Source organism: Dendropsophus ebraccatus, chromosome 7, assembly GCF_027789765.1.
Source record: "Dendropsophus ebraccatus isolate aDenEbr1 chromosome 7, aDenEbr1.pat, whole genome shotgun sequence".
NCBI classification, from domain to species: domain Eukaryota; kingdom Metazoa; phylum Chordata; class Amphibia; order Anura; family Hylidae; genus Dendropsophus; species Dendropsophus ebraccatus.
In genome coordinates, this window is record NC_091460.1 from 33,681,130 (window position 1) to 33,705,083 (window position 23,954).

The 23,954-nt window shown below is 42.3% G+C and overlaps 1 protein-coding gene across 2 annotated transcripts in view; it reads left to right on the forward strand.

Moving 5' to 3' along the window:
• FGFRL1 (fibroblast growth factor receptor like 1) overlaps nucleotides 1–23,954 on the forward strand; it is a 135,731-nt gene that overhangs the window by 73,642 nt on the left and 38,135 nt on the right. For both annotated transcript variants that reach the window (XM_069977257.1, XM_069977258.1), the window contains one exon: nucleotides 1,876–2,148. In XM_069977257.1, coding sequence (XP_069833358.1) covers nucleotides 1,876–2,148 — 273 coding nt within the window. The remainder of the gene's footprint in view (nucleotides 1–1,875; nucleotides 2,149–23,954) is intronic.

The window sequence follows — 23,954 nt, forward strand, 5'->3', positions numbered from 1 at the left end:
CTTGGGTCTATTTTTGCTTGTTTTAAATTTTGGGTTGAAAGAGAGTCCACACTTTTTAAACAGAACAGAGCAAATTCTGTATTGATAAATATGTTGGAACATTACTGAGTAAATAAAGAGAGCAATGGAAGTCTACACTATGAGGATTGGTTATTTTGATATAATCATAAAATAGAATTTATGATTAGAAGGTTATTTTAAGAACATGACCTATGACCTAGAATTTTGGGTATAATAATACATTTTAAACATAGATTTGTACAACCGTGCTGTAATGTGAAGTGTGGACCAAGCTATCTTATCTCACTCTGATGCCAGCCTAAAGCTAACATTGGCTGAACCCCTCCGGATTGTAGGCAGCATGTTGTCCAGGTTTTCTAGTTGCAAAGCACCAATCTTTTCATCATACTCATACTCTTTTCTTAAAAAAAAAAAAAAAAACTACCAGCACCTGACCCTGGGGTTTTTAAGATTGACACTATTTTTCTATTAATATATGTGTCTTTATGTGTATATATGTGCAGCGTTGGTTAGGGGGACTTGTGCCAATGGGCATCTGAACGTGAAAAATAGTTAGCAGCCGGAGGGCAGCGATTTAGCAAGCACTCGCGGAATTAAAACATATCACGTTGCTATAAAGTGCAGCATAGGCGCATCGCACTGTAAAACCACTTGAAGATTCCAGAATTGCCTTTATACACTCTGCTGGCTCAGCGCTGACAAATACCAGACAAAAACCCAACATAAAAATAAGAATAATATTTAACCACACCACCCTGATAAATAGCTCCTTAAGTCCCACTCGGTTGCGAGTATTGGAACATAAATAGGGAAACTCCAGGGTGGCCCCTTTTTGTCAATGTCTAACTCAAGGTGCGAGTATTGCGATCATGACAAGGGCTTGCCAAGGCAGGCTTCCATCCACAGACAGCCGTTTCGGGGTTTTTGCCCCTCGTCAGTGTGGAGTAGGATTCTGGCTAGTTGGGGCAACAGCAAATCGACCAACAAAACACAGTTATCACTGAACTCAAGGAGAACAGTGAAAAAAATTCCAAAGAAGTACTCATTCAAGAGTCTCCACTGATGACCCCGAAACGGCTGTATGTGGATGGAAGCCTGCCTTGGCAAGCCCTTGTCATGATCGCAATACTCGCACCTTGAGTTAGACATTGACAAAAAGGGGCCACCCTGCTGTTTCCCTATTTATGTTCCAATACTCGCAACCGAGTGGGACTTAAGGGGCTATTTATCAGGGTGGTGTGGTGCTCTCCCTATCATGGAGGCACCCCGTGGCAACAGGCTAGAGATATCTGGCTATCCCGTGTTTTGAGACTCGCAACCGAGGCTCCACGGACTCCTGTTTTGCACATTTTTAAACCTATTTCAATTTTTTTTTTACTTTTTGAAAAATAATACAATTGAACAATTTTTTTTTTATATGTATACTGGATCTGAGATAAAAATATGGGTTAAAAAGATGCTGTAAGGACTCATTTTCTCCTTATACATTGTAATCTTATGATATGAGAGCTGTCGAGAAGGACAAAAATTAAAGGTCAATGCCGTGAAAGTGGTCCTAGGGCTTGGGGCCTGGCACCAGCAACCCAGAACGAAGAGCCCAGCTCAAGAATTCTTGAGAATCCATACTTGATTTATTGTGTCCATGTAACCAGAGGAAGACTAAGTAACTCCCATGCTATTTTTGTAAAAAAAAAAAATTGTACACTAAGAGGATTACTGGTGAAGGTGATCTCTGAGAACCCATCTAAAGTTAAATTGACTTTTGTGCCATTTTGAAATAAAATACCTAATGATCCAATTTTGGTAAAATTTTATTCAAATTCAATGACACTTTATATTTTGTTTTCTTTACAGGTCCTCCACGCATTTCAGACAAAGTGATCCACCGGCAAACGGTACGATTAGGAAGAACCATCAAGCTGCTGTGTCCGGTTGAGGGTGATCCCCCACCTCTTACAATGTGGATGAAAGACGGGCGATCTATTCATAGTGGCTGGACAAGGTTTAGGACTTATATTCAAGGACTGAAAATTAAAGACGTTGAAAGCGAAGATGCGGGTAGTTACATTTGCAAAGCAACCAATGGATTTGGAAGCATCAATGTGAACTACACACTTATTGTAATTGGTATGTACATCACTTTTTTTATACGTTAAATTCAGATTTTTGAGCGCCATTTCGGCTTCGCGTAGATATACTTGCCAACAGTCCATATTCTGGTGGGACAGTCTTGAAAACCAGTCTATAATGTCTTGTATCTTCCAGATCAAAGGTGTCAAACTGTGGCCCTCCAGCTGTTGCAAAACTAAAGCTAAAGCTGTCCAGGCATGATGAGAATTGTAGTTTTGCAACACCCTGATGGCCGTAAGTTTGACACCCTGGTTGTAGACAGTGATGAATTGTAGTTGTTAGTCCCATTTTTACCCTGATGACTCAACCATTACCAAATATTCCAAATTTGCGGTAAATAATACTTCAGGATTGGTCATGATGACTGTTTCCCTTAAATGAGTAATATTTGGCTACTGTTTTGACCAGCTGCATCATCACGGAGCGAATCTAAGAGGTGAATCGGTTAAATCAGGGTCATCTTCTCGGTATTTTAGAAGCTTAGTAAAGAAGGCTATAACTTGTGGTGTGTGTACTTGGCAGAATTCTGCATGACTCGGAATAAAATAGGACCTTTTCGCTGACTTACCCTTTCGTTAGTGTTTAGGTGCCAACGGTGTTCAGGATCTGTTTATACGTCTGTTTATTTCTTGTAGTTTAGGTCTAATATTTGCAATCAGTTTTGTCTGTTTACAAGAAATTCTTTAAAAAAAAATTTTTACGCCTATAACTATTTTTTTAGTTAAAAAATGTGTTATATGTATATCTGTGGTACCTTACTATAACATCAAATACCTCTGACTTCACACAGAGGAGTATGGAGGTGTCTTCTGTCAAATTTAACCAGTTGGGCATTAGGACCCATGACGTAAATGGCGCCCACAGCCTCATACCTAATCCACCTTCCCCCAAAAGTTACAAGGGGCCTAGACATGAATGAGACTACACTGTTAGGCTGTCCAGTCTGGCATTAGCACAATGCTTAAAGGGGTTGTCCAGTCTGGATTCTTTTTTTTTTTTTTTTGCAATGCTGGGGAGGGTGTGGATAAAAATAATTACATCCACCTACCTCCCTAGCTCCAGTGCTGTTGTCTACATTCCGCTGCTCTGGTGTCCGGCTGCTTCCGGGGTTCTGAGACATGACGTGGCAGGCCCATTCAGCCAGTCAGCGGCTGCAGCAGTGTCCCGCTTCTGCCACTGACTTTCTGAGGAAGCCTGCCATGGCACGTTTCAGGACCCTGGAAGCGGCCGGACACCAGGGACTGGAACCGCGGAATGCAGGCAACACCCACTTCCTCCCCAGGCATTCCCAAAGAAAGGTACCCTGGCCGGACAACCCCTTTAAGGGGACTTAGCCAAAAGGCCCTACCTAGATTCCTCTTTTCCCCAATAAACATGTGAAATTAAAACATACCAGTATTTACTTTGCCAAAATCAGTACTTAAACCCCACTTAGGGGATGCCCAGGACTACCCCAAATGCTCTTTGGTTCACTGGATTGTCAGGGCAGTAAGTAATTATGTTAACTCTGTTTAAGCGTCTGTCTAAACATAGCCATGCTGGGCAGAGAGGAACAATAGATACTCAGCTACCGTTATCCCCTGCCGTTCCAGTTGTATGGTCGCGCTGCTCACCTGCACTTCCTCTTGACACAATGATGAAGTGACTGCTAAGCCCATCACTGGCTGCTGAGGTGACTTGCCTCAATCAGTAATTGGATGAGCGTCCACTTCCTTCAAGTGTCAAGACCAAGATGAGAAAGTGGTAAGTAGCACGATGAATACATAGTTTTTTTTCTTTTTATATAGCTTGGCCACATTTACATATAAAAGAAATCAATATGTTAACCAGGTTCAAGTGTATTGTATTATCAATATTATTATTTTTATTAATATTTACTTTTAGAGTGCTCTTGATGCCTGAACTCTGTAGATATAATAAAAAGTTAAAGCGAATGTACCATCAGTACATTCCCTTTAAATTTACACATGATTAGAATGGAGCCAACGTAGGGAAGCCGATGCCGCTGTTGGGACTTTCGGCCTGGTTCAAGCACACGGCACCAGTCTATTACCAAGCACCGTGTGTGGGTGAAGCACTGGAGGCGGGCCGGCCTTTCTCCAATGGGAGGAAACCTTCGCCCCTCTATGATGCGGCTCCATTAATTCTAATTGAGCCGCGTCATAGAGGGACAGGGGTCTCCTCCCACTGAGAGCGGGCCGGCCTGCCTCCAGTGCTTCAACCTGGGCCAGTTCTTGGTAATACGCCGGCGCCTTGTGCAGGTTCAAAAAAAGGGCCGCGGCTTACAATCTATAAATTATATTATTTATCTATGTTGGTAAGAAAGGGGCCTATCACCATTATTGCCAAAGGACCTAGTCCCGTCTCAGTCCATCCCTTGAATGTTTTTTTTTTCTGTGCTTTTTTCCCTCTTATTATCACCTGAGACATCTTAGAGCTCAAAATGCACAGTATATAGAATAAACTCTCTGATAGGTAACTTTTATTTTGCCCTCAGGTTCCTTCTGTACAAATTGTCCTGTCATTTTGACCTGAGATAATGATTGTTATGCCTAGACGTGCAGGCTTTGCTGTCAATCCTTATGAATGTGTGGAACGGTGGATAATTCTAGAACATGCAGGCTATATACGACATCATGCTGGGTGATTAGGACATGCTTCCAGAACTGACTAATGGAATTTACGGATGACATAATACCACGGCCGATATAGTAATTACCTTCCGCGAGCTTGTCTCCAATTGGCCGCTGTGGTTTTTCCTGCATGTGATCTCCCCGGGCTAGTAAATAAAATGTCTTCCAGATTAAATTAGACTCCAGGACACTATTTATAGTTTATCAGTATCAAAAACATATTCTCCTAATGCTGGAAATGACTTCCCCTTTAATGTTTTCAGATGTTTTTGAAAAGTCGTAAAAATTAAAAGTTTCTTCTGTTCGCCCACATACGGCATCCATGCTTTCTCCAGATGCTGTGGCTTAGCGCACGGTGGATATAGGATAAGCTGAGAAGGATTAGGTATATATGCATGGAAATGAATAAACATCCACTTTTTAGCTTCCAAAAATGTCCTTTGCAGAGATTTCTCAGCTAAGCTGCCTGTGTGTACTGCATTCTGTACAAATAAATGTCAGAGATGGGAATAATCCAGCCTCACAGTGTCTGCAGATGTGCAGCTTATCAGGCTACAGTCATCAGTTCAGAGCAGGGTGCAAAAATAGAAAAGAAAAAAGTGTAGTCTGGGGGCTGAGAAATATTTGTAGTTTCCAAAAAGTTTTTTTCCCCCGAAAAGATTTCGAGTATGTAATTTGAGTTAGTTAGTGGAAATAATAAAATGGCCATTTTTATACCCAATATGATACAAATTGATACAGTAAAATTCAATAAAAGTGTTACCCGGTGGCCTGATTTTCTATTTATATGGCATTAAAGATTCCCATACACATTAGGAAAACTTTTGGCAGGTTTAGCCAACTGTCTAAGGAAGGGGGTGTCAAACGTGTGTCCCTCCAGCTGTTGCAAAACTGCAATTCCCATCATGCCCGGACAGCCAACGCTTTAGCGTTGGCTGTGTGGGCATGATGGGAATTGTAGTTTTGCAACAGCTGGAGTGCTGTGACTTTGATCCCTATGATCTATGCAATATGGGGGCCTCCCAACTTAAGATTTCAATTGCCTAATCCTTTTATTCCCTGTAAGTAGCCACCAAAGATGTCTGGCAGCAGCATACCTCTGTTTTTTTCAATTCAGAGCATTAGGAGACTTGATTGAGCGGAGCATTTATGTCTTTGGCCCCATTCACGCTGAACAAATGTGGCGGAATTCCGCCGGGGAGCTCTCAGCCGCGGAATCCCGCTGTGAACGAATGAGAGGGTGCGCGTACGTCTGCTTCCTCCCCTCTCCCCTCAAAGAAATTACATGTCACTTCTGTGAGCAGAGAGCAGCGGCAGCGGAGGAGCGCGCGCCCTCTCATTCACTCACAGCGGGACACTGAGCATGGCAGAATTCTGTTGCATTTGCTCAGTGTGAACTGGGCCTTTAAGTGGAATCTGAGGAGACTGCTGTCAGCCAAAGAAATGTATGTGTAGAGTATGGTACCTTACCGTACCCACCGGTGGTGCCAACATGGTGACATAATGAATTTATCTCAAAAAACAAAATTTCCCTTTGTCATAAGTAAATAATGTGTCATTGCACATGTAATCTAGGACAGTAATTCCCAGGAGGGAGCATTGGAAAATTTTACCCCTTCCACAAGGAACCTCTACAGTAGGGATGAGCGAATTTACAGTGTTAGCGAAATGAAGCGCTTCCCAACACTAGGCCCCTGGCTTTACAGTTGTCTGCCTTTGATCTCCGATTTGCTTTGGGTGCGAAACAGAGATCAAAGACAGATGGCTGACAAACCAACGGCCGAGTGTAGGGAAGCGATTCACTTTGCTAAGGGTAGGTTCACACTACGGAATCCACGTGGATTCTGTGGTTCGTACCCGTTCAAGGCGGCGCACATATCCACCCATGCCTTAGACACCATTATATGGCCAGGCCGATTCCGCGTTCTGCCAAAAATCCTGACATGCCTATTCTTTCGGCGGACAGCAGAATCGGCCCGGCCATAGAATAGTGTCTATGGAGCAGGCAGATATGCATGCCATCGTGAACGGGTACTAGCCACGTAATCCGCCGGAACTTGGCCGTGTGGGTTCCGTAGTGTGAGCCTATCCTAACACTGTAAATTTGCTAATTTTTTCCCTACAGCTATTCCATACCTATTGCTAAGTACCATACCTACTGTAAATGATAACCCTGGTTAGGAAGCATTGATCTGTGGTGACAACTTTTTTTGGCCATACTGTATGTAGGTTTAAAATAATTCAATTCTAAATTATCTGTTCAGAAACATCCTGTGAAAAGTCCTCAATCTGACATCCGGCAATCTAAGATTTCATAATCTAGTTTTTGTGAGCCAATAATTTCAGAAAACTGGAGGCAGACAGATTGGAGGCAGACTCCATAGCTGGATGGCTATTTGACCATCTCCATCTTTATCCAACTCCTCCATTTGGGTTTTGAAGTCCTGTGTAATCATCTGTCATCAGCTCAGCATCCCTCTTAACCACTTTCTCTCCTTCTTCCATCCATATGTCAGGGCCGTGTTTCATGTCTCAATGATCAGCGTTGCATCATTCCGTTAACCTTCTTGCTGTCATTCTGTTCCTTTGAAGTTAGAAAGATGGGAGAGTTTTGTCCATATGATTTCACAAGAAGGGCTTAAATCCAAATTCAGTGACAAGTTAAATTACTTCTCCAAATTCCTCAAAATGTTTGGGAATTCTAAATGATTTCTTACAAATTTAACAATCTGACGCTTCTGTTTTTGGATAAAAGATATGTGCTAGCACTATGATAAATATTCTAAAGTAGGTGGCGCATATGGTCCTATTAAAAGCCTCCTGTATTTCCCATACATATATGTGTTTGTACTCAAAAGCATGGTTTACATTTAGGAAATTACCCGAACATAGTCACTACCTACCTACATTCAGGCCATTGAAGTTAATAGGGCCTGTCCATGCTTGTTGCAGGTTGTTGACATATATATACTAGAGATGAGCGAACCTTGAATACGTTCATTGCACTTGATTACTGGGGGCTGAAGAAGTTGGATACAGCTGTAGAGAGTCCTAGACAACATGGATACAGCCTATGGCTATATCCATGTTTTCCAGGCAGCCTTAGGGCTGCTTCCAGGTTCTTCAGTAATCAAATGCTGAGAGTTCAGGTTCAGGTGAGACCAAGCATGCTCGAGGCTCGCCCATCTCTAATGGCCCTTTTACACAGAAAGATTATCTGACAGATTATCTGCCAAAGATTTGAAGCCAAAACCAGAAACATACTATAAACAGAGATCAGGTCATAAAGGAAAGCCTGGGATTTCTCCTCTTTTCAAATCCATTCCTGGCTTTGGCTTCAAATCTTTGGCAGATAATCTGTCAGATAATCTTTCTGTGTAAAAGGGCCCTAATATGTGCCATGAGAAATAACAACCACCTCCAAACACCAGCAACGGGTATCCAGGCGCAGGTCCGACTAAAGGTGACCCAGTAGGGTGACCTGCGCCTGGATACCCGTTGCCGGTGTTTGGAGGTGGTTGTTATTTCTCATTATTCCCTTGTAGAGTTCGGGAGTGGCTGCGGTCCACAGTTCATGCTATTTCAAGAGTTGTGCCTCCTTGTTAGCACAACTCTACCAGGTGAGGGTTGCCATATTGCATCACTTCACCTTTTTTAATCCAGCTGATCCAAGCCATGGAGTGCTGTCCTATGTTCTTCTTTTAATATGTACCATGGAAGACACAGATGTGTGGACTCACCCTTAGAACATACAGAATTTTACTTAGTATTTACCAACTGAAGTCTCCTTACCCATATTCTCCTAAACATAAAAAGATCCTAAAGCTCCTCTTCCTACTTCATCCTTCAACTTTCATGGATATATTGCACTTCCTTCAGTGATATTCAAGGAAACTGCATAGTTTGCCTACCCCTTATCCCAGCCCTGGTCATCAAGGCGGCAGTCATCTCATCTGGCACTCTTATTGACCTCACTTCCAGTAAATTGACTTTCAAAAAGTTTATTAAAATCTTTTTGGGATATGTCTCGATGAGCTTTCATTTTTATATGTGTTTAAATGTTGAGTCCATTTCAATGTGTTATATGTTAGTAGAACATTATGAATGGCATATTCTTCTCTGTTCCCTTTATAGTCCCTAAGGAATCATTGCAGAGGTTTGCGGCACACACACAAAGTGCCTTATGAAGTTGTCTAGTCAGACCTTCGTCTCCGTGCTCTTGTTTTCCTTGGGAGTGCTGTGAACTAATTTTTTGATGGTTTGCTGCACTTGTAGATTTCTTCCCAGACTAGTATGAGCAGCTAAAGGCGCTTACCTTGGGTATCTGTTAGGTTTCTCCTTCCATATTCTCTTCCAGTATGTAGATGTTTGCTAATTTAATGAAGAGACGGGACAGCCAAGAACAAAGCGTGTAGTCTTTAACCAGTAGTCGAGTTTAACAGGCTTTGTGGCTTACCACAAGATTTGGAATGCCAATTACTACACAAGAACAAAAATTACAAGTTCAGCGAGAGGAATCCTTCAGTAAACCGACATCTATTGAGGCTCATTAAGGAAGATATGCAGAAGGATCGAAAATAAAAATATACAGAAAATCTGGAAAAAATAATAAACAGCTGGGTTTAAATTAAAGAGTGAAACACATAGCACTGTCCATGGTCTCCTTGATCGGCTGTTCATTTCCCTTAGGGATTTAGAGGAAGCGAGTGTGTTTTTTTATTAATTTGTGTGTTCCGGGTTAAACCAATTGTGTAAACAGAAGTATTCGCTCACTAATAATTTATTGAGATAAAATGTTCTCCACTTGGCTTGGAAAAATAGACTTAGGAAAAAGAATAACATGATGTGCCTTCAGTTTGGTCAGTAAGAACAATGCAGGGCTCCAGACTAAAAAATTTACCTAGGAGCCATTGGCTCCTAACCTGAAAAATTTAGGCGCCAAATAGAATATTTGGTCGCCAACATTTTAAACCATGTAAAATTAATGTTATGTTAAATGGGACTTACTGTGTGCAGAGGCCGCGGCAGCAGCCTCCTCCTTTAGATCCTTTCTTTTCTTAGTTTGAAAACGTTCAACATGGAAACTTGCAACTTGACAACCATATCCAGTCTGACTCAGTACTTCAGCCTCACTTGGCTAGCCTTTTAATGAGGCTTACTCTTCTGAACTTGAACTTAAAGGGAACCTGTCGACCCCCGTGCCGGGGTGACAGGCTCCCAACCCCCCGTTAGAGCTCCCTATATTCACCTCATCGCGCCGGGTCCCGCTTCTGAAGATGGTCGGGTCACGGAGATCTCAGCCGCTGCAGCCCGGCGTGCGCTGAGAGATGAGTCCAACGCTCATAGAGAATGAGGGGAGAGTCCAGCGCTCCGTCATTCTCTGAGCGTTGGACTCATCTCTCAGTGTGCGCGCCGGGCTGCAGCGGCTGAGATCTCCGTGACCCGACCATCTTCAGAAGCGGGACCCGGCGCGATGAGGTGAGTATAGGGGGTTCTAATGGGGGGTTGGGAGCCTGTCACCCCGTCACGGGGGGTGACAGGTTCCCTTTAAAAGCTTGCAACAGTCTATACATACTGAGCTAGACTTATGACTGCAGCCATAGTGACCCCCCCCCCCCACAAGATGTGTATATAGATAGATATATCTCTCACCTAGTGACTAATGCAAGTGACCCCCTACAATACAGACACCTGAGGGGCCCTGATAATAATAATTGTGCATATATCTATCTCCCAGTGTCTGCAGCCAGTTTGCCCTACACTTATAGATGGCCCCCTCCCCTTATAGATGCCCCCTCCTCCCCCCCATTATAGATGCCCCCTCCTCCCCCCCATTATAGATGCCCCCTCCTCCCCCCCATTATAGATGCCCCCTCTTCTCCCCCCCATTATAGATACCCCCTCTTCTCCCCCCATTATAGATGCCCCCTCTTCTCCCCCCCATTATAGATACCCCCTCTTCTCCCCCCATTATAGATACCCCCTCTTCTCCCCCCCCATTATAGATACCCCCTCTTCTCCCCCCCTTATAGATGCCCCCTCTTCTCCCCCCATTATGGATACCCCCTCTCCCCCCCCATTATAGATGCCCCCTCCTCCCCCCCATTATAGATACCCCCTCTTCTCCCCCCCATTATAGATACCCCCTCTTCTCCCCCCATTATAGATGCCCCCTCTTCTCCCCCCATTATAGATACCCCCTCTTCTCCCCCCCATTATAGATGCCCCCTCTTCTCCCCCCCTTATAGATACCCCCTCACCTTATAGATGCCCCCTCTCCCCCCCCCATTATAGATGCCCCCTCTTCTCCCCCCCCATTATAGATGCCCCCTCTTCTCCCCCCCTTATAGATACCCCCTCACCTTATAGATGCCCCCTCTCCCCCCCCCCCCCATTATAGATGCCCCCTCTTCTCCCCCCCATTATAGATGCCCCCTCTTCTCCCCCCCTTATAGATACCCCCTCACCTTATAGATGCCCCCTCTCCCCCCCCCCATTATAGATGCCCCCTCTTCTCCCCCCCATTATAGATGCCCCCTCTTCTCCCCCCCTTATAGATACCCCCTCACCTTATAGATGCCCCCTCTCCCCCCCCCATTATAGATGCCCCCTCTTCTCCCCCCCTTATAGATGGCCCCCTCTCCCCCCCTTGAAGATGGCCCCTCTTCTCCCCCCATTATAGATGCCCCCCCCCCCTTTCCTCTATGCTAAGCAATATTTTAAAAAAAACAAACACACAAACTCACCTGACAACCCGCTCCCCCGGCGATCCTCTTCTTCTTCGGACGCTGTCCCCGGCTGATGCGCGGCTGCCGGGGGTGTCCCGTCCTATCCCCGGCAGCGCGGCGCGTCAGTGAGCTCCTGTACGCCGGGGCTGTGACTTCTGACACAGGAAGCGTCTCTGACGTGCGCTTCCTGTGCCGGAAGTCAGGGCCCCAGGCAGCTCACTGATGCGCCGCGCTGCCGGGGATAGGACGGGACACCCCCGGCAGCCGCGCATCAGCCGCGCATCTTAAAGAGACAGCGCGCCGCCGCCGGGGCCAGTCGCAAATGGCGCCCAGATTGATAAATCTGGGCGCCATTTGCAAAAAGTCAGTCGCATTGGCGACCATTTTGGTCGCCATCTGGAGCCCTGACAATGTACCCATGTATTTCGATAAGTTGGGTCTCATCCAGGGTGTGATTCAGTGCACTTTGGGATGTTGTTCTGTGCATCAACACATTGATTACTTTTCCTTGCCCTTTAGAATTTGTGTTCACAAACATTTTTTGGGTTATCACTCAAAGAAGTGTTGCCACCACAAGTTATGATAGGTAGATCATTGTCCATAGAGTCCTATTTGTTGACATTAGAAAAAAAACTAGAATCCAATGGTTGAGATCAATGGATAAGCATCACAATTGGATCGACAGCAGCTTGGGTCCCAGATAGGACTTTTTTGTCACATTGTCTGGCTTTCACACCAATTTTTTTTTTTATGCAGAACTAACTATTTATATCTAGCCCATATGAATATCAGTGATTCGGAGCATGGCAGATTGACTTGTAACCTAAGTCGATGGCCAGCAGCCCCTTTCAAGAAGTTTTATGACCTTTGAATAATTGAATGTGCCATGGAGCCTGCTATGATCTTGTTATCTTCTGACCTCAAAGATAGGCTTCATCCTTCCAACTCTTTGTTCCAAACCATTAGAAGCCTTACATTGCCCATGTTCCCCAGCTGCTAACTATTCCGAATTTCATTGATGCCATGTGCTCTGACTGGTGCTTGCATTTTGTTCTCCTTCTTCTGATGGCAAGAAGAAGATCAAAGGCCTTACAGATGTTTTATATTGTCTTATCTTTAGGCGTCTTCAGTCTCTGTAATCAAAGGCAATGTATATGCTCCGGCACCTCTTGGTGTTATTGGCATACCTGGGTTCCCTTTCTGTCAGATCAGGGGGATTGTGGTAATTTTTCCATCATTTTAAATAACATCTTAAAGTCAGCTACAGAATATTCAAGAGTATAGAGCTATAGGAAACTATAGATTCTATGAATAAACCAAACCAAACAGAGTAAGATTGTGGAGAAGGTGTCACCACAATGTGGAGTGCACCTTTGTGTGATGGCCCCTGCCTTATCCATATCTACGGGTGATGACCATCTTTAATCGTGTATGGAATAAAGACCATAGGGGAGATTTATCAAACATGGTGTAAAGTGAAACTGGCTCAGTTGCCCCTAGCAACCAATCAGATTCCACCTTTCATTTTCCAAAGAGTCTGTGAGGAATGAAAGATGGAATCTGATTGGTTGCTAGGGGCAACTTAGCCAGTTTCACTTTACACCATGTTTGATAAATCTCCCCCCATATGTTTGCTATCTCAAATCAGGTATGGGATGTTGACCATACTTCAAAACAGTTTATTGACCATCTCAAATTATGTACAGGATGTAGACCATATGTTTGTTGACCATATTAAATCATGTACCAGTATATGGACCATATGTTTGTTGATCATTCCAAATTATATATGGAATGTGGACCATATGCTTGTTGACCAACCCAAATCATATACGGAATGTAGACCATATGTTTGTTGACCATCTCAAATCATATACGGGATGTAGACCATATGTTTGTTGACCATATTAAATCATGTACCAGTATATGGACCATATGTTTGTTGATCATTCCAAATTATATATGGAATGTGGACCATATGCTTGTTGACCAACCCAAATCATATACGGAATGTAGACCATATGTTTGTTGACCATCTCAAATCATATACGGGATGTAGACCATATGTTTGTTGACCATCTTCTAACATCCCATATCCGATATAGACCATATGTTTGTTGCCTATCTCAAATCATGTACACGATGTGGACCATAGGTTTGTTGAACATCTCAAATGGCATGCAAAATGCAGATTGTTGGCCATCTCAAACTATGTGGACTATAGATTTGTTGATGATTGCAAATTATCTATGGCAAGTGGACCATACGATTGTTGACCATCTCAAGTTGGGGTATGTGAACCATACTTTAAAACGATTTGTTACAACAAAGTTACCCTTTGGTTTAGTCTCCAAAATGTCCTCCTCCTTCTCCTCAGAATACAGTACTCTAAGAAGGATATACCTACTACTTTTTTTTTTTTTTACTAAAAACTTATATTCTTGCATTATTTCTCATCATTGGACCTCTTCCAAGAGATTTATGATATTTTGCTATGTAAAAAAAAATTTGGCAGATGTCTCTCTAATCTATTTAACTTCACGCTCCTCAATTCCGGCTAAAAAATAAAATAAAAATCATATTATTTAAAGTGTCCCTTTAAATAAAATCTTTGTTCCCCCAATGTGGATTCTGCATATGTACACACAACTTCATGAAGAGCCATTTCAGAGTTGAAATGGGGGCTGAAAGAATTTTTCTGGCAAAATGCTTGGAAAAGAAGACTCGAGACTCAAAGTCCCGAGAGCTCTAAAAATCTAGACTCTGCTTTCAGTGAGGGCCTGCTAAAGACATTAAGTTCCCTGCAAACATCCATCTATCAGCGGTAAAGTATTTGTAAAAGGCCTACTTTGTTCTGAACTCACTGGCCCACTGATTATTCACAGAGCCTTTATTGTGGAAATTGGTTGATGACCCTTTACCCTCAGTAATGATGACAGATTTATGGATTTTAACACCCAGGGCTGATGTATTTGTTAACTGTGGGCCAGCCTGAGCCACTGCTGCCAATGTCTATTTTTATGGTTCGTCTCTTTTATGGTACCCAATGCATCTGAGGAACAAACACAGATAATTTCTGCAAGAATAGCCGTAAGGCACCATGGCCCATTAGTTCTAGGCTTCACATCGTAGCTGTAAAGTATACGAGACGCTTATGCCAACATACCTTTGTGAACTTGGTGGATTGCCATGGCCATTGATGCCAGTTTTTATGGTTGGTGTCGTTTGAGTTGCTGTGGGAGTCTGAATAACATACACAGATCATTTGTGTTACGATATCCACATAGAAGGTCACTATGAAAATTCCCGTTCTAGGCTACATTTCATGAAATGTTGAAAGACCTCAACTTCTTTGCCTTAAATTACATTACCCATAAGGTCTACAACCAGCTCATGCCAACATGTAGATCAGGGATGGGAAACCTTTGGGCCTCCAGCTGTTGCAAAACTACAATTCCCATCATACCTGGACAGCCGAAGCTAAAGCTTCGGCTGTCCTGGCATGTTGGGAATTGTAGTTTTACAACAGCTGGAGAGCCAAAAGATTCCCATCCCTGATGTAGATCTAGGCTAAAGGTAGGACTTCATGGCCCATTAAGGTACCTTGTGAGTCGAACCTTGATTCAGCAAAAAAAGCCACATAGCCATGGTGACCCATCACTTTTGGCACAGCTGGCTCATAGGATCCTTGACCCTAATAGCCATAAGATCTACAAATAGCTGGTGTCAGTGTATACATCTAGGCCATAGACAGAGCTTCATGACATGGTGGTGTGCAATTCCTACTGTTTTTATGGTCTCTTCTGAAGTTCAGAGGGGCACCATGATGACCAGTCAGTTTGAAGCTACTTAGGTAGCTTCTTCTTCTAGAACGAAATTGGAGGCAGATATTGATATTGGGGGCAGGTTGTAAAAAAAGCAATTCATAGTCCATGCCAATACGATGCTGAGGGTATATACAGTATTGACCCCCTGTGGTGACTTGACATCTTGGATGGGGATTATTGTTTTGTATCAAGTGCATGACAGCATGTGAAGATTGGTTTGTAGTATGAACCCCTTATAAGTGGTTCAACATGGACATGGACAACCCCCTCGATTGTAGGTCATTCCCTTGCAAGCCAATTGCAGAAGGGTCTAATCTCTTTCTCCTCTCTCTATATTTTAGGTGGCCATTTCCTCCAGTGCAATCACTTGCAGTTGACTGACCATCTTCTTCCAGTAATTCAGTCTTCCCTAATCTAGTACGCCACTTTATTAACTTCACAAAAACTAAACAAAAGTAAAAAGTGTATTTTAAGAGTCAAGGGATGTATAGGATCCAACCCTTGCACACCGGCCATTGTTTTTTTTGTCGTGAAAGGGTTAACTGCGCACTTTATTATTATGAAGGGCTTAGGATGGAACGGAGAGGAGCGCTTCATGCCAGGTCCCTAGCACTTCATTTCTATTAAACATATTTTTTCCATTTTCAGTTTGTCCATAAAAACAAGGAAATGTAATTAAATAGGCAGCACAGCGATAGAAGAGGAGGACGAGCGCGCCCAGAAACCGCACAATAACCAAAAAATAAGACAAAAAGACACACTTGGCAGTAAAGGAACATTAAAGTCCCTCTCCGCAGCCCCATTCTTATTACAGGCAGAACAACATGCAGCTGACATTGGGCCTCCACAACACTGACTCACAGCAAATAAGTGTTACCCATAGCAGCAAATACATGGAGTCCGCTTCAAGACCAAGAGAAGATTTCTGTCTATATTGTAACTGGGACAAGGACATTGCCAAGTGGTAGCTATTCTTTCTGTTTATCATCACTCTCATAACAATCTTTATACCTATCCATCCATCCCGTATCAATCTATCTATCTCCTATCTATCTACTATCTATCTATCTCCTATCTATCTATCTCCTATCTATCTATCTATCTATCTATCTATCTATCTATCTATCTCCTATCTATCTATCCATTCATCCATCCATCCATCCATCCAGTATCTATCTATCTCCTATCTATCTATCTATCTATCTATCTATCTATCTATCTATCTATCTCCTATCTATCTATCTCCTATCTATCTATCTATCTATCTATCTATCTATCTATCTATCTATCTCCTATCTATCTATCTATCTATCTATCTATCTCCTATCTATCTATCTATCTATCTATCTATCTATCTCCTATCTATCTATCTATCTATCTATCTATCTATCTATCTATCTATCTATCTATCTATCCTACATTTCTAGATATTCTGGATTATCAGTCATATCTATCTATCTATCTATCTATCTATCCATCCATCCCGTATCAATCTATCTATATCCTATATATCTATCCATTCATCCATCCATCCATCCAGTATCTATCTATCTTCTATCTATCTATCTATCTATCTATCTATCTATCTATCTATCTCCTATCTATCTATCTCCTATCTATCTATCTATCTATCTATCTATCTATCTATCTCCTATCTATCTAATCTCCTATCTATCTATCTATCTATCTATCTATCTCCTATCTATCTATCTATCTATCTATCTATCTATCTATCTCCTATCTATCTATCTATCTATCTATCTATCTATCTATCTATCTATCTCCTATCTATCTATCTATCTATCTAACTAACTATCTCCTATCTATCTATCTATCTATCTATCTATCTATCTATCTATCTCCTATCTATCTAATCTCCTATCTATCTATCTATCTCCTATCTATCTATCTATCTATCTATCTATCTATCTATCTATCTATCTCCTATCTATCTATCTCCTATCTATCTATCTATCTATCTATCTATCTATCTATCTATCTCCTATCTATCTATCTATCTCCTATCTATCTATCTATCTATCTATCTATCTATCTATCTATCTATCTCCTATCTATCTATCTATCTATCTATCTATCTATCTATCTATCTAACTAACTATCTTCTATCTATCTATCTATCTATCTATCTATCTATCTCCTATCTATCAATCTATCTCCTATCTATCTATCTATCTATCTATCTATCTATCTATCTATCTATCTCCTATCTATCAATCTATCTATCTATCCATCCATCCCGTATCAATCTATCTCCTATATATCTATCAATTCATCCATCTATCCATCCAGTATCTATCTATCTCCTATCTATCTATCTATCTATCTATCTATCTATCTGTCAATCATCTATCTATCTATCTATCTATCTATCTATCTATCCTACATTTCTAGATATTCTGGATTATCAGTCATATGATATATTTTCTTGCTGTTGATCTCTTCTCTTTCTCTTCTTTTCTCCTTCCTTTAATGCTCCACATTATAACACGACTTTTAAATGAAGAAAAATTCTGGATTCCTGGTTGCATTGAAGGAATTTCACTGCATATCAAATTCTTATTATAGATGGGAAGAATATCCCCTGATCCAGGAACATCTAATATGGCCGCTATTAGTGAACAGTCATCCAGCTTTCCCTGCCCCCTGAGAAGCTGATCAGTGTAGCTGTGCAGCAGGGTAGCAGTCATGTAGCTATGTATAACCGGAGACTCATGGTTTCAGCTGACAGCTCTCATAGAATTACTGCATCTGTCCAGAGCACAGAAATCCCAGGAATCTCGCAGAAGAGTGCCATGGCGCCTCGTGACTGCCCAACACAATGCAAATATTTGTGCACCGTGTTCTGTCATTAAACAACTGTTTGCTATGAGACGCTGTTGTTCCCTCCGTACTTTATACTCTTTACTATTGGCTGACTTTTCTTATCCATACTTTCTGCAGGAGGTGACAAAGTAGGCAGCTGGGACTAGGAACCTTAGCTGCAAAGGTAAAGAGAGTTTATTTAGAGTTATTGGACCAATCTCAGTACAGTATAGCAGAATAGTGAGTGCAGCTCTGGAGTATAATACAGGATGTAACTCAGGATCACTACAGGATAAGTAATGTAATGTATGTACACAGTGACCTCACCAGCAGAATAGTGAGTGCAGCTCTGGAGTATAATACAGGATGGAACTCAGGATCAGTACAGAATAAGTAATGTAATGTTTGTACACAGTGACCTCACCAGCAGAATAGTGAGTGCAGCTCTGGAGTATAAGACAGGATATAACTCAGGATCACTACAGGATAAGTAATGTAATGTATGTACACAGTGACCCCACCAGCAGAATAGTGAGTGCAGCTCTGGAGTATAATACAGGATGGAACTCAGGATCAGTACAGAATAAGTAATGTAATGTTTGTACACAGTGACCTCACCAGCAGAATAGTGAGTGCAGCTCTGGAGTATAAAACAGGATATAACTCATTATCACTACAGGATAAGTAATGTAATGTATGTACACAGTGACCTCACCAGCAGAATAGTGAGTGCAGCTCTGGAGTATAATACAGGATGGAACTCAGGATCAGTACAGAATAAGTAATGTAATGTTTGTACACAGTGACCTCACCAGCAGAATAGTGAGTGCAGCTCTGGAGTATAAGACAGGATATAACTCAGGATCACTACAGGATAAGTAATGTAATGTTTGTACACAGTGACCTCACCAGCAGAATAGTGAGTGCAGCTCTGGAGTATAATACAGGATGTAACTCAGGATCAGTACAGGAAAAGTAATGTAATGTATGTACACAGTGACTCATCTTTTTTTGTAGATAAATTCTTCTCATGGCTTGTGAAATAATACATTTTCCATCTAGAGGTCATGTACAAGGTGTGCCATGCTGATAGTCCGGGCACGCTCCCAGTCCCTGGCACCTGCCTGTAGTAGAATCTTCCTTCCTGTATCTCCCAGTCTGTCTTATCTCCATCCCCATCACACAGGATGACACTAGTTAAGCATTGGTAGCCGAAGGAAATCCAGTGTGGAGGAAGTGGCCGTCCACTCACTGTTTACTTAGGATCAGCTCCACCGATCACTTCCAGATGTTGGCTTTAATTGTCACACTTTGCTGTGTTTCAGCAGTAATACTTGGAAAGGCCAGTTAATAAATCAATCCGCAGGACTCATCTCTGGACGCGGCTGCCAGAATTTTTTTTCTTTCTGGTCTCTAAAGTGGCTCTGAGTCTTAGAGAAATTCTAGCAGACAAACAATGGCGATTACATCCATCCCTGCTCTGACATCATCCCTGTTTTATTCAGTTACAATTGACGGCTGTAAAACATGGGAACTATGGGACTAAGCATCTATCAAACATCTCACATTTTTCTATAGTTGTATCCAGTATGGCTGCACTCACCCAGCTTTTCAAGGCTCCTGACTGACATATTTCTTGGTAATACTGTGATGTGTTCCTCGGGTCTAGGAATATCTATATACCTAGTCTTCCTCTAGATCTCATAGTTCTGAACCCTAGTGGGGTCATATATTCTTGTCATTGTATGGGCAGGAGATTCTCTTACAGAAATTTCTTTGATTGCCCCATGAATTTTAAGGGGTTATCCAATGAAAATCTTTTTCTTTTAATTCAACTAGTTTCAGAACGATATAGATATAGATTTGTAATTTACTTCTGTTTAAAAATCTCAAGTCTTCCTATACTTATCAGCTGCTGTATGTCTTGCAGAAAGTAGTGTATTCTTTCCAGTCTGACACACTGCTCTCTGCTGCCTCCTCTGTCTGAGACAGGAACTCCTCAGTGCTGCAGCAGATCCCCGTAGGAAATTTCTTCTGCTCTAGACAGTTCCAGACATGGACAGAGGTGGCAGCACTGTGTCAGACAGAAAAGAAAACAATATCTCCTGTAGGACATATGTGGTGTCGCCCGCTGGGAGGAGCGACCGGTCACTTGCCAGATGGTGGTTGGTCGGAATATAGTTTAGCCAGATGTTAGGTTGTCATGACACCAATGCCAGTTGGGCACACAGGTATGGTGGCACACCTGCTTTTATTTTAGATGGGCTGGCTATACATTTTCCCCTGTGGTCAATGACCTGCCTTGCTGTTTGAAGGTCCCTTGGGTACTTATCACAGTTGTCTGGAGTGGAGTTGTGACCCACCCGGACAATTGGTACCGCCACCCACAGAAAGGGGAGATGACCCAAGGAAGGTGCAATGACTGTGTAGGAGCTTAGCGAAATAACCACCGAGTCCAGTTAAAATAAATAAACTCTTTCTTACTGCTGGAAGGCTTAATACGGTGATATACAGTAGGATCTTGACTTGATAATATACTTTATTCTTTAGTGACACGACCTGTGCTGAGAGCTCAAGGAGAGGTGCAGCCGTGCTGACTGTGTTGCAGGCGGAGAGGTAGTAGAGGTTCAGAGAAGTAGAGAGGAGGATGTTGTGAGAGTCCTAACCCAATGTAGTGCTGTGCTCTGCCGGAACTTTAGAAGGAGAATAAGTAGAATACTTGAGAGTAGGGAGAATACTTGTGCCCGTGTTTTGACTCTTTGGTCTTTGCACCACCTATTGCCCACCAGTGTCGGGCGACCCATCCTGGAGGCTGACACAAGCCCCAGACCTTGTTACCTGGGTTGAGCAGAGTGGTCAGAGTTCTCTGATGACACCCACACTGTGAGATAGGGTACGTAGGCTTCTAGCTACTTTGCTCTATCTGGATCAGTTACTCTTTCTTCAGGATACTGTCCTGCACTTTTAGACTGGTTCTCGGCGTGGGTTGGGGTGATCCCTGACTTGTCCTATGTGTCTGTTCAGCACTGCATAGTGTACAATACTCCACAGTGGACCTGGCATAAGCCTCCTTTGGATTGGTTCTTCTTTCCCTAACAGGGGACCTGTCATAAGCCAGGGCCCAGCTTGACTACAGCAGGGACTGTCTTGTCTTGTGTCCTGTCTGCACAGGAATCTGACTTAAGACTGAGCTTCTTCCTCTTCCTCTACCAAAGCCAGAGTAAGACTGCACTGAGAAGAGAGTGCAAGAGAAAGAGAAGGATAGAGATAGGCAGAAAAGAGAAAGACCTCTTATTGGTGCATAGGTCCTATAAAAAAATAACCCCTTAGTTACCTACAGCTGTGCAATACCTAGGTACACAACATACATTCTAGCGACATCTAGTGGCAAAACTTAGGTACTACTTCATTACCACTTTTACTGTGAAGTACAGACTTTTGCGAGGGGTGTAAAGACAGGAAACACCCGTGGTGGGACACCACACATAGAGCAGCTGATAAGTATGGGAAGACTTAAGATTTTTAAATAGAAGTGAATTACACATCTATATAACTTTCTGAAACCAGTTGATTTGAAAAAATTAATAAATAAAAAAAAAATCAAAAAAATTATATATATATATATATATATATATATATTCTTTTTTTTGCTGGATAACCCCTTTAAATGGAACTCATGTCTTTGCCATCAACACAGCATTATCTAGGTGGACTCACAATTTTGTATTTGAATTCAGGGCCTGATGGGAGTTATAGTTTTTGTTATAGCTGGAGAGCCACAATGCTTTTGGGTAAACATAAGGCTTTCCTACTAAAGATTTATGGCCAACTTTTTTTTCATACACACACTACATACATATACATACATACTAAATACATACTTTTATACAAAGTCATGACATGCACACATAAACACACACTTTTCATATGTATACACATATATACTCACATAAGGCTATATATACACTTACATACACAATTACAGTATATATACGGTATGTACACACCCATAAATACCTAGATAATATTATATACTGTGGATAATGCTGAAAGACATACACATATATGTAAAGTTTCCTATCCATACATACGTGGCATATCGGATCAGACTTCTTCATATAGGGTGATACACCTCATAGAGACACCTTTACAAGCAGATACACCTACATACACCTTGCAGACATAACACACACACACACACATGCACCTATCTGTAATGCAGCAGCTGCCGGGCTTTCACTATGGGACCTCACTACATAACAGAAGAAGTGCACTATTGTGCGAGCTCGGAGAAAATAACTGGCTAGAAAATGCAGGGAATTTGTAGGCCACAATGTGTTTGCACTAGGAAGCAAGGGACTTACTGGAATGCAGAGCATGCTTCCAAAAATATTCATTGCAATAGCCCTCTCGGTTTATATCGGCTATTTTTATTGGCCCACGGGTCCCATGAATCCCGGTGATGTCATACTCCCTTATGGTGGAGATGAAAGTACAAAGAATGTTCTGTGGTTTTTCACAGATCGAGCCAACAGCTGAAACAGCTCACGTTTTTGTTATTTTAACCCCCTAACTGCCAGTGGGGTTGGATAGCGGTTGACAATCGAGCGATGTGCTCTACTCAAAACCGGCACACGCAGAGTTAAACGGCAACTTCCCGGGAAAAATGTTGTCTCTTCCCCTGTTGGGAGGAACAGAGCCGCCATATTCCTTCAAGTCCTAACTTAAATTTTTTTCTGTGTTGATCCAGAAGAAGACAAAAACAAAAGCTTACACAAGGGGCTATGATGTATTTTAAACATGATTATCATTGGGGCATTTTTAAAGGGGTTATCCAGCGCTACAAAAACATGCCTACTTTTTCCCCTCTCTTGTCTCCAGTTCAGGTGTGGTTTGCAATTAAGCTCCATTTACTTCAATGGAACTGAATTCCAAACCCCACACAATCTGGAGACAAGAGAGGGGGAAAAGTGGCCATGTTTTTGTAGCGCTGGATAACCCCTTTAATATATCAGGATGGAAACAGTCAACAACTTTATCATCAGGCATCCAACTCAGTTGAACTTGTGCTAAACAGGATATGTGGCCACTTTACTACTAACATTCCTATCCCTAACACCTAACCACACAGACAACTTGTATTTTTCAATCATTCCTGGTGGTCTAATTCAGAGAATCTAATTCTTCTTGGACCAAAAAAGTCTTGTATATAACATCCCTGGTGGTCTAGTAGTTAGTAGTGATCATGTAGTTAGTAGGTTCATCCCCTGTGGAGAGGTTAAAAGCAGCCATACTCATCAGATTGCTGTCAGCCAAATGATCATCGACAGGTCTTTTTTCCCATGAGGGGACATGGTTTGGTTGAGCGTGCATGTGTTCTCAGTGGAAAAAGCCACTGCTAGATACCTCTGGTGGTGCCTGATGTCACCAAAAACAAGGATCAGGCATTTGAATTCCAGTATGCCTCATCCTTCTCTCCCCCAAAATCTGCCAGCAGGGGAGATTAGCCAGTCCCACCAAAATCAACATATTAGGACCCGATTGTAGTAACCGCGCACTGATCTAGCAGATTGGCGCTCGCTTACTCCACACGTGGGGTAGTGGTAGTGGTTAGTGCTTATCTAGTGTAGTGAATAAAATCCTTTGTTAGAGTTAGAGAAATGAAAGGGATCAAGATAACATCCATGGTGGCCTAGAGTAGTATATTTAAAGGGGTTGTCCAGTCTTAGAAAACATGGTAGCTTTCTTCCAGAAACAGCACCTCTCTCGTCCTCAGGTTGCGTATGAGTTTT